The sequence below is a fragment of the Eubalaena glacialis genome, unplaced genomic scaffold (assembly GCF_028564815.1).
Source record: "Eubalaena glacialis isolate mEubGla1 unplaced genomic scaffold, mEubGla1.1.hap2.+ XY H_4, whole genome shotgun sequence".
NCBI classification, from domain to species: Eukaryota; Metazoa; Chordata; class Mammalia; order Artiodactyla; family Balaenidae; genus Eubalaena; species Eubalaena glacialis.
In genome coordinates, this window is record NW_026871158.1 from 90,517 (window position 1) to 101,413 (window position 10,897).

Sequence of the window (10,897 nt, forward strand, 5' to 3'; positions counted from 1 at the left end):
GCGATGGAGAAATAACACATTGCTTAATTTTGAATACATTCATGTTCAAAGACACACAGGAAAAGTTTAGGCAAACAGCACTATTCACCCTCCAAACAAAAGTTTTATGCTTGTTCAACTCAGCAGTATAATCGACAAGAAATATTTCATGAAATTTTTTTACTCTGAAAATTTTGAACCTTAAATTTTAAATACAACTTCTATTTTTCAATTAATATTAACTACGAAAGTACTTTGAATAATTCCATGTTTTCATTTTGTCTGAAAATTCATAGAGGAAAAGTTAATATATGCCTCTTCCCCCAAACCAACATTTTTCTTTTAGTAGTATTCAAGCATCAATTAAAGAAAACAACTTAAACTTTTCCTTTGTAAAGAACATTCGGTACATAACTGAGTGTTACTTTTAACATCTGCTTTGGCCCTCTCTTTCATATTGGCTTCCCGCATTACCTCCTCTGGAAGCCCCCCAACCTGAGCTACTGTATGACTCACGAGGAGCAAGGTACCCCTTATTCACAGAGGGTGAAAACCCTCGTTGTTCTTTTCTTCCAGGCTCACGACCACTTGAATAAGTATTACTTTGGCTGCTTGAGTAACCTTCCAGACCTCCTCTATATCCATCTCTTGTATTGCTATAATCATAGCAACTGCTTCCACCGTAAGTCACAGGGGCCCTTCGTGCTGCTGGTGCACCATGGGAGACACCTGTGAAGTTAATGATTGATAAAATTTAAACATTACAAATTTTTCTGGTATCATATAACATGACTTAAAGTGCTAAATATTTGAAAAGATAGGCTTTGTCTGTCTCTGCTATGAAAATATAAACTATGTCCCAACAGTGAAGGACTTTCACATTTATTTAAAAGAGCGAGCAATATTTTTCAGCCTAAGTAGTTTATTTTAAAGTAAATTTTCTGAAAATGGACTGAAATTCTGACCTTCACAATGTTCCTATGCTTCATACTTTTAATAGCACTCTGATTATTTTTAAACGTTAAAACAGTTTTTCTGCAATGAGAAAAAAAGATGAGACTGCCAATTTACCCTTCATAGCATTTTATTTTAAGTGAGCTATCAAGAAAATAATTCAAAGATCTTCAACTTATCAAAAAGGCCATGCTAAACACAGTTTTACCTTTGAGGAATCAGAAGTAAAATTAGAGTAAACAATGATCTGGTTAAGTCTAATTCTATGATTTACAAGTTGTAACTGGACTCTTACCGTAACTCTCATATGAATCCCTGTGAGAGCTTCCACTTGGATATTCAGAATAATCTCTATCACGACTTCCACCATAGCCATCACGATCACTAAATTTAAAAGAATGTCATAATTAAGAATTTCAAGAAGCTATTTGATAAAAACACAAAATTTTATATTACCTATGTTCTCTAGAGAGATGATCATTCCGAGAACTTGAATGTCCATAATAACGGTATGCATAGACTCTGCTGGACTCTGGTGCTGGAGCATAATCCTTTTTGTCTCGGGAGCTTGGATGATCTCTGCTTGAATAACTTAAATAAAGCAGATAAAATTTTAAATGCAACTTATAATATCCAGAATATATAAAGAATTCAGACAACAAAAAGACAAAAAATTTTAAACGGGCAAAGGACTTGCATATACTTTTGTTCAAAGAAGATATACAATGACCAACGAGGACATGAAAAGCTGCTCAACGCATTTATTAGGGAAATGCAATTCAAAACCAAAATGAAATATCTACTTTGCACCTATCAGACTGGCTATAATTAAAAAAAAACAAACAGAATATATCAGTGTTGGTGCAGATGCAGAGAAACAAATCATGTATGTGCGTGGCAGAAACGTAAAATGGTACAGGCTCTGTGGAAAAGATTAGCAGTTCCTTAAAAAATTAAAGAATTACTGTATGTCCCAGGAATTCCACTCCTAAGTATATATACACTCAAAAAGAATTGAAAACAGGTACCCAAATGCTTGTACAGGAATATTCATGACAGCACTATGGTGGGAATAACCCACACAGATGGATAAACCATGTTAACCACACAGAAAATGGAATATTTAGTCAGCCAAAAAAAAAAAGATCTAAGGTACTGATTCATGCTACAGCATGGATGATCCTTGAAAACATTTATGCCAAGGGAAAGCTGGATAATAAAGGTCACATATTGTTTGATTCCATTAGTATGATATATTCAGGATTAGATAAATTCATAGATAAGGACACAGATGGGTACCTACCAGGGACAAGGGGGAGAAAATGGGAGTGACTGCTTATGAATTTTATTTAGGGGTAATGAAATGTTTTGGAACTGAACAGAGTTGGTGGTTGCATAACACTGTTAAGTGTACTAAATGTCACAGAATTGTTCACTTTTAAATGTTCAATTTTGTGTTAGGTAAATTTCAACAAGAACAACAAAATTAACCATGACTTAATTCATATACTGTGTTTTTTCTTACCTATCTTTAATAGCATAACCACCATCTCTTGATGACATATAGCCAACTCTCCGAAAAGGGACTGGCTCTCTATGAGGAGAACCTCCATTATTTTTTCTTCCACGTGATTCTGAGCCTTTAATTTAAAAATGCTTATGTAAGTATCTCAAAATTGACAGTAATGTTTCAAAGAAAAATTCAAAAGACTGATATCCTTCCTCTCTCCAAAATCATTTTAAAAAACTACTCCTTCTAAAATTCCATTTATGCACATTTTTGTTTCCCTTTAAATGTTACCACTGAACATTCTATTTTCTGACATCTCCCGTTCCCTATACATTTTGCATAACCTTTAAATTACCAGTAGTAGGGAAAACGTCTCAAAATTTGAGCAAAAAAATAATTTTTGGTAACTACTGTCACATATTCAATCACCAAGTGGTTGGCTCTCTCCTTTAAGTGTACAGCCTTAATTATTGACCTTTTATGATGATAGCAATAGTGACTTCTACTGTTTATTAGCAATACTTAAAGGGCTCATTTGAAAAACACTGTACCACTTCCAAAATATGAAACTATCTCCCATAAATAATGTTCTCTTCATGTGTTAATTCTTATTCCTAATCCCTAGAGGTCAACCTTTCTCTTCTCTTGTTTGTTCACTAGGCTAACCATCTAATAACGGAAAGGGTAGGCTTCTTAGCTTCTTTTGTATTTTGAAGTGAATACCGTGCTACATTTGGTTTCATTAATGTTCTACACATAAAATGGCAATTTGATAATGACTGTTTCAAGTCTGTACCATATTAAGGATCAGAAAACAGTGCTAAAAAAGTTAAGAGCACAAAGTACAGTTCATATGGCAAGTTTCAGTTACTGTTTAAAATAATTAAATAAAAAATCAGGTGGCCAATATACATAGTTAAACTACTCTACAGACCAGAACATTCTCTCCCAGGACATAGTTTTCATGAAAATTCTGATATTGAAACTATGTGATAAAGAAGCCTACTAACCAAAAAGTGTTAGCAGCAACTTAAACTAAGAGGAATTCTATAGCAAACATGGACTTACAAGCAATGTTTTCCCCACTGCAGTGCTAATCACCTACTACATCTATAATTAGAAACTGAAAAATTATTTCCCAACCACAAATCAATAAATAAATTAGTGATCGGTAAACATGTTCATATACTTCTCACTTTCCATTTTGCTTAAACATTCTGTTTAAAATAGCTCACTTTCATTAATAAGAAACAACTGTCTCTGCATTACGTAGCATTTACCTCGTCTTCCCATCCTACTACTGCTTGGTCCTTGAGCAGATCTTTTAGGAGGAGGACCTCCACTTCTCGAAGATGGTCCTCTTTTAACTGGAGAGGGTCCCCTGGAAGAATTCGCCTTGAGACTAGGAGTATATCCACCACCACCTGTGTTTAAATGAAATCTTTTTAATTAAGTAGAATCAACATTTTTTCATTGGTCAAGTTTCACTTATTGTTATAAATTTTCACTAAACAATTACTCCAGTCTTCAGCTTTCATATTTGTCTAAACCAAAAAGATTGTTTCCTCATATGACACATAAGTTAGTACAGTTCAAAGACTTACCGTAAAAGTCAGTTTGGAAAATCTAGGAAAAAATTCAAGAACCACTGGTATGAAAGCAGTTTGGGGAGAAGGGAGAGAGTACAGAAAAACCTGGATAAATTAAATATAAAACTGAATTTTTGATCGTATTAGGAGGAAGATGGTAAGTTATTAGTTATATAATTCTGGTGTCAAGGAAGCTTTTTAAAAACACAACATCCTAGGTATAAATCACAACATTAAAAATAAAAAATGCATTACCTAAAAGTTAAGTATATACATACAAACAACCCCCTTTGCAGGAGAATATCTGCTTATAACTTTACAGTTGGCCCAGTATCCCTAGGTCTGCATCCATGGATTCAACCAACCTTGGATCACGTAGTGATGTAATACGTATTTATTGATTTGTTAACCATCCACAAGCATCTGCACTGCGTGGGGAGGAGGATGAAGAGGCGCTGCATTATTTGACAAGAGTCAAAGTGACAGAATTTGAAGATATTAAATCAGGTTACAGAATAGATTTGTATTTTGATGAACACCCTTACTTCGAAAATAAAGTTCTCTCCAAAGAATTTCATCTGAACGAGAGTGGTGATCCATCTTCAAAGTCCACTGAAATCAAATGGAAATCCGGGAAGGATCTGACAGAACGTTCAAGTCAAACGCAGAATAAAGCCAGCAGGAAGAGACAGCGTGAGGAACCAGAAAGCTTCTTCACCTGGCTTACTGATCATTCTGATGCAGGTGCAGATGAGTTAGGAGAGGTCATCAAAGATGATATTTGGCCAAATCCATTACAGTACTACTTGGTTCCAGACATGGATGATGAGGAAGGGGAAGGAGAAGAAGAAGATGATGATGATGAAGAGGAAGAAGGATTGGAAGATACTGATGAAGAAGGGGGTAAGGATGAAGGAAGATGAAGGAGAAGATGACTAATGGAACACTGATGGATTCCAACCTTCCTTTTTTAATTTTCTCCAGTCCCTGGGAGCAAGTTGCAGTCTTTTTATTTTATTTTTCTCCTTCTCCTCTTGTGCTCAGTTGCCCTGTTTTTGAGGTCTCTTTTCTCCTTTATACCATGGCTCACAATTTATTTTGGGGGGAAATACCTTGAGCAGAATTCAGTGGGAAAAGAATCTCTACGCCTTTCTGTTCCAGATTCATTTTTATCCCTTCCTGTCTCAACAGAAGCTTTATGGAATCAACACCACCATGGTCTGTGGGAAAAAAGAAAAACCTTCTGCTCCCTTAGCTCTGCTGGAAGCTGGAGGGTGCTAGGCCCCTGTGTAGTAGTGCATAGAATTCTAGCTTTTTTCCTCCTTTCTCTGAATATTGGACTCAGAGATTGCACTGTGTCTCTCTGTGAATATGGACAGTTAGCATTTACCAACATGTATCTGTCTACTTTCTCTTGTTTAAAAAAAGAAAAAAGAAACTTAAAAAAATGGGGTTATAGAAGGTCAGCAAAGGGTGGGTTTGAGATGTTTGGGTGGGTTAAGTGGGCATTTTGACAACATGGCTTCTCCTTTGGCATGTTTAATTGTGATGTTTAACGGACATCCTTGCAGTTTAAGATGACACTTTTAAAATAAAATTCTCTCCTAATGATGACCTGAGCCCTGCCACTCGATGGGAGAATCAGCAGAACCTGTAGGATCTTATCTGCAATTGACATTCTCTATTGTAATATTGTTCCTGTTTATTTTTAAATATTTCTTTTTGTTTCACTGGAAAGGAAAGATGATGCTCAGTTTTAAACGTTAGGAGTGTACAAGCTGCTTTGTTACAATAAAACTAAATGTGTAAAAAAAAAAAGAAAAAAGAAATGCACATTAAATATTGAAAATTTGTTTTACCTTTCTAACCAGAAAGATGTTTAGATATATTCCAATTCCCCTGTATTGCCACAGGCAAGAAAAAATGAGTATTCTTACACATGGGAGAATATGAACTGGTAAACTTTTCTCAAGATCAAGTTAGCGGGAAAAGAACAAAACTATGTTATCTTAAAATGGGCACACCCTTTAACTGAACTTGCAAAAAACATTTCCTAAAATTCACACATCTAATTATCACAAAAAGAAGCTAAATGTTTTATTTCTGAAGACTGGTTATGGTTAATAGATGAAGCAAAGGTTGTTAGATATATGGAAGTTTTTGAAATGCAAAGTGCTTTTCCTCCTTTTCTTACTAAGTAGAAAACTTCTCTGAAAAGTCCAAAAAATACATTTTCAAAGACTTTCTCCTCTAATACACACACAAAGAAAACATACATATTTCTGAAGCAGAGGTTTTTACTCTTTTCCTGAATCAAAGACACCTTGTAGAATCTAAAGCTCTATTTATTTCCCTAAGGTATTTTCCCAAATGCAAACAACAGACCCAGGTAGAAAAGCCTCATATCAAAATGACAATGGAGAGTTGCTTAGATGTCAAATACTGCAAGGTGAAACCTAAAATATGAAGTGTTTATCCCTGAATTGTGGATATTCTGAGTGACTTTTATTTTCTGTTGTGTAGTTTTCAAGATTCTCTAGTATTTTTTATGATGCAATAAGGCTACTCTCAGAATAAAATTAATCAATGTATTTTTAATAGATTATGAATGAATCATTGATTTAAACTCATATAAAGTTATTGGCCCTAAAGTGAAAAATTCTAATGTATGATCGATAGTAGTAAATTCTGTAGAAAAGTTCTTGGAGAAAAGAAACAATCAGTAATAATGGTAAAAGAGACTGAATTTAGTTTAAAATTTATGCTAGAGACTGAATTTAGTTTAAAATTTATGCTGTTTCCCTGTAAGGTGATTAACTTTTTGCACATTATCTAGTTAAGTCATTTTATAACTACAATAATTCTTTACCACTTAGAAATACTTCTGACTATCAATGTAATTCATCATCTAATAATTCTTAAAGACTACTTTGCTCATAAAGGATGGAATAAAAATTGAGATGTTTCTATACAGTTAAACTATTTTTCGGTCCTATGGCTGCAGCCTTGTATTTTAAAACATTACCCAAGTGTCCTCCACGTGAGGGATGCTCTCTTGCTCTTCCATTTCCTCCTCTTCCATATCTCAGATTTCTCGTATTTCTCAGACGGCCCCTGTTTCTTGCAGGAGGTTGTGGTCTCTGTTTACCACCGCTTTCAAAAGATAGTTTTTTGGCTTGCTCTACTTTAATTGCTTTTCCATCCAAAGACTAAAAAGATTAAGTATAGCATTAGTAACATTACATCAAATTTATTTACTACTGCACTAGTTCAAGATCAGTATTTTTTCCCCAAAGCAAACATTTTCTTCTGAAATGACTGTGTCCTTCACCATGCCAAATAAATGAGACTTAATTAGTAACTGCCTTTCATTAAGTCATCCAACACAAAGTGCATGTGTTGGCAATTAGAGCGCCCTGAAATGTCCTCTGGTATTAAAAGAAGATTAATACCTCTCACTTATCATGAGAGAATATACCCTTTTATTTTCTATAATGGATAACTAAACTCACTTCATTTCTGTACTTCTACCATTCAAAGTTTTCAGTGCCCCAAGGATATATAAAAGTATAAGCGTCATTTAAAAAATAAAATTATTCAGTTATTTATTCAAAATGGTTATTCCTAATTATTTTTAGCATTTATTAAAAATTAAGAGAAAGAAAATTTTCCAACATGATTGCTGTTCTGTATTTACTCTACTTCTAATAATTTCCTTGATGTTTTTTTAAAATAGAGCCCTTATTTGGTCCTTAACATTTCTTGCCTTATTCAATTCTTTAAACATGTCCCCAAAGAGTAATTTATTATAACAGTACTTCATATTCTTATGTTTCAGAGATGCTTACATTTCCTAATCTTCCAACAACTTCCTAAATTAACCTTTTATACAGACCAAAGTGATTTTTGAAAACATAATTCAAATCATAATATAATTGCTCTATATAAAACACTGTTTCATGTTATTTTTGGAAAACAATTTTAAATGCTGATATTCCTACTAAGACTTCTGGTGGATATGGATGGGCCCTGGCCCAATACAAACAGCCTCAACAGCCATGTGTTCCCACTTTAGGGCCTCCTTTTCTGTCTCTGGATCCAAAATATTTTCCATAGACTTACGAATGGCTGCCTCCCTCCCAACATTCAGGATTTAACATTCTTAGATCTATATGTATAGAAATAGTGTCCACCACTCCCCTTAAGCTCTAATGAAATTACCTACTTTATTTTCCTTAATAGTTTTGCATATGAAATCGTATTTATTTTTACTTGTACATTTCTTATCTTTCACCCTAGAACACAAGTGTCCAAGAAAATAGGTATTTTGTCTTACCCACAACCATTAATCAATTGCTAAATCAATGCCTGGCAATAAAATATCTGTTGAATAAAGAATTTAAGAATAATGTCTACACAAACTATGCATTCTTGTGCTTGAAAACAAAAAAAAAAACGGGGGTGGGGGTATCACCATCAACTATTCTTCATAACGCAAATTTATCTCTGCACCCAAAATAAAATCATGAGTCAAAATCAACTTTTAGGTACTACCATACCTTAAAATATGAAAGTAAAGTAAAAACATGTCAACATGTGCCAAGTGCCTGCAGCATACCAGAAACCAAGCTATAGGAAAAAGGGAATTAATGTATGTGTTCCACACCATGAGAACTGAGAAACACTGGAGGTAATTTTAACAATTAACAATTCACAGTATGATGAATATAGAAAGATATTACCTGCAATATGAAATGGGAAAAATATTACCTACAATATAAAAAAAAGTCTTGGAGCAAATATGCAATTAAAAGTACAGTTTTAAGGGACAGAGGATTACTTGTAACACTGACACATGGAAGAGTGACTCTTAAGTACAAATAAGCCAAGACTTAAGAATAACAGTATGGGATATTGGGGAGAGCTGTACAGGCTAGAACTTACTTACTTTTACGTTTGAATGCTAAAACAGGTTTAAAATATATTGTTAAAGCTAATGTTAATTTCAATCTCTTTCCAACCAGACAATCCAGTACTTATGTGACAAAAAGGAGAGTGAAGGCTTATATGGCATTATGTTACTTTAGAATATTAGAAAAAAAAAAATCTAGAAATAGTACTAAATGGAGAACACAAAATATTATTAAAAGACTCTTACCTTTCCATTTCATATCTTTGGCAGCCTCCTTTGCATCTGCAGGATTCTCAAAAGTAATAAAAGCAAAGCCTCTAGACTTGTTTGTTTCCCGAGCCTTCATCAAAATAACTGTAAAACACATAAATCTTTTTAATTTAAAATTTCACATAAAATTGAACTTTTCATGTTTTCAAAATTATCAATCCTTTGACAATTTCTCATAAGGCCTCCTTAACTTAATTTGATGTTATGGACACAGTACAGTAACAACCTCCCAAAAGTTACTTAAAAATGAAACAAAAAACAAAAACAAATAAACCAAAAAAACCCTTTTCATTTTATATCACTTCCAGTATTTTAAAAACAGAGTCAATAATTTCAAACATTCTACAATTAGCATATCTCATCCTATTTCATGTCCTATGACCACAGTATATTGAAAAAGCCCTAGGACTTCCCTGGCAGTCCGGTGGATAAGACTCCACGTTCCCAATGCAGGGGACACAGGTCTGATCCCTCGTCAGGCAACTAAGATCCACATGCCGCATGCCACTCGGCGCGGGCTTGATCCCTGGTCAGGTAACTAAGATCCTGCATGCCACAAAGCGCAGGTGGGGGGAAGAAAAAAACGCTGCTTTTTTCCCTTCTCAGTAGTAGGAGACCCTAAGGTGTACACTTTCCCTCATTGCCCAGTGCTTTCCTGATAAAAAATAGAAACTTAAAAAAAAAGTGCTCATGTGTTAAGAATAGAAAAAGCATTTTAACTTAGCTGTTCAATGGTGTATATTTAATACACATTTGCTTTGAATAGATACATATATTGGTTCTAAAAATTACCTTCCGTAATGCGACCATATTTCCCAAATACCACTTCAAGAGAATTTTCCCTGGTGTCAGCATGGAGACCTCCTATGAACAGTTTCCCAGGCTGATCTGCTTCTGCCATTTTTCTGTAAATAATTAAAAATATATCTTTATACATGTAGCAAAAAATAAATTATAAGCCAAAAGTATCAAACTTTATTACACCTGTTTAAAACTCAAGTGAAGTACCCTGTATCAGTGAAAATTTCTGCCGTTTCTTACTTAAAAGAGAGGAAACTTGTAACACAAAGCAAAACAAGCACTGGCGTAACAAACAAATGCTCCATTTTTATAGATATCTTACAAAAACCTGTATGTAAAAATTAGATTAGAAGACAACTATAAATTCTTTTGAGCTGCAGGGTTCAAGACTTCATTTCCAAAAAACAACAAAAAAATAAGCAATAAAAAATGGTCCCAGATTCTACACATCTAACAGTTAATACGTTTTATGAAATGTGCAGAAAATACCTTAAACATATTTTCAAATTTTTCCCATCTACTTACATTTTTCTTGATTACACATCAAAGACTGTTTAAAATATTTTTTTTCCACAAACTTTAAAAATGGTAAGTCAAAAAAGCAAAGGAGGGAGTTACATCCTTTATTGAGGGAAATTTAAACTGTGTTTACTTATACTGATATACTTTAAGAAACACTGGTCCAAAGCGAGTAACGTAATTTATATGCAAAGTTAAAATCCGGCGGTTTTGGTCAAGTGAATCAACAGCTTGACATTTGATAACTAAAATTACAAGTTTTAAATCATTTAAGTTAAAATAGTTAGGTATCTTGCCTGTATTGTTCAGTACCTCTGCTTTCACAAAGAACACCCGTAAGAAAAAAAAAAGTGCACGTGGAAC

The 10,897-nt window shown here is 34.0% G+C and overlaps 1 protein-coding gene and 1 pseudogene across 1 annotated transcript; one reads left to right on the forward strand and one right to left on the reverse strand.

The window, feature by feature from the left end:
- Window positions 1-406: 406 nt before the first annotated feature.
- On the reverse strand, window positions 407-10,115 carry LOC133083026 (RNA-binding motif protein, X chromosome-like). Its single transcript, XM_061179686.1, is given in 9 exon segments — window positions 407-708; window positions 1,229-1,317; window positions 1,390-1,524; window positions 2,459-2,573; window positions 3,724-3,867; window positions 7,058-7,241; window positions 9,191-9,199; window positions 9,201-9,298; window positions 10,007-10,115. Coding segments are annotated over 9 exon segments (1,185 nt in total).
- LOC133083035 (protein SET-like) lies at window positions 4,437-5,404 on the forward strand (annotated as a pseudogene).
- Window positions 10,116-10,897: the final 782 nt, after the last annotated feature.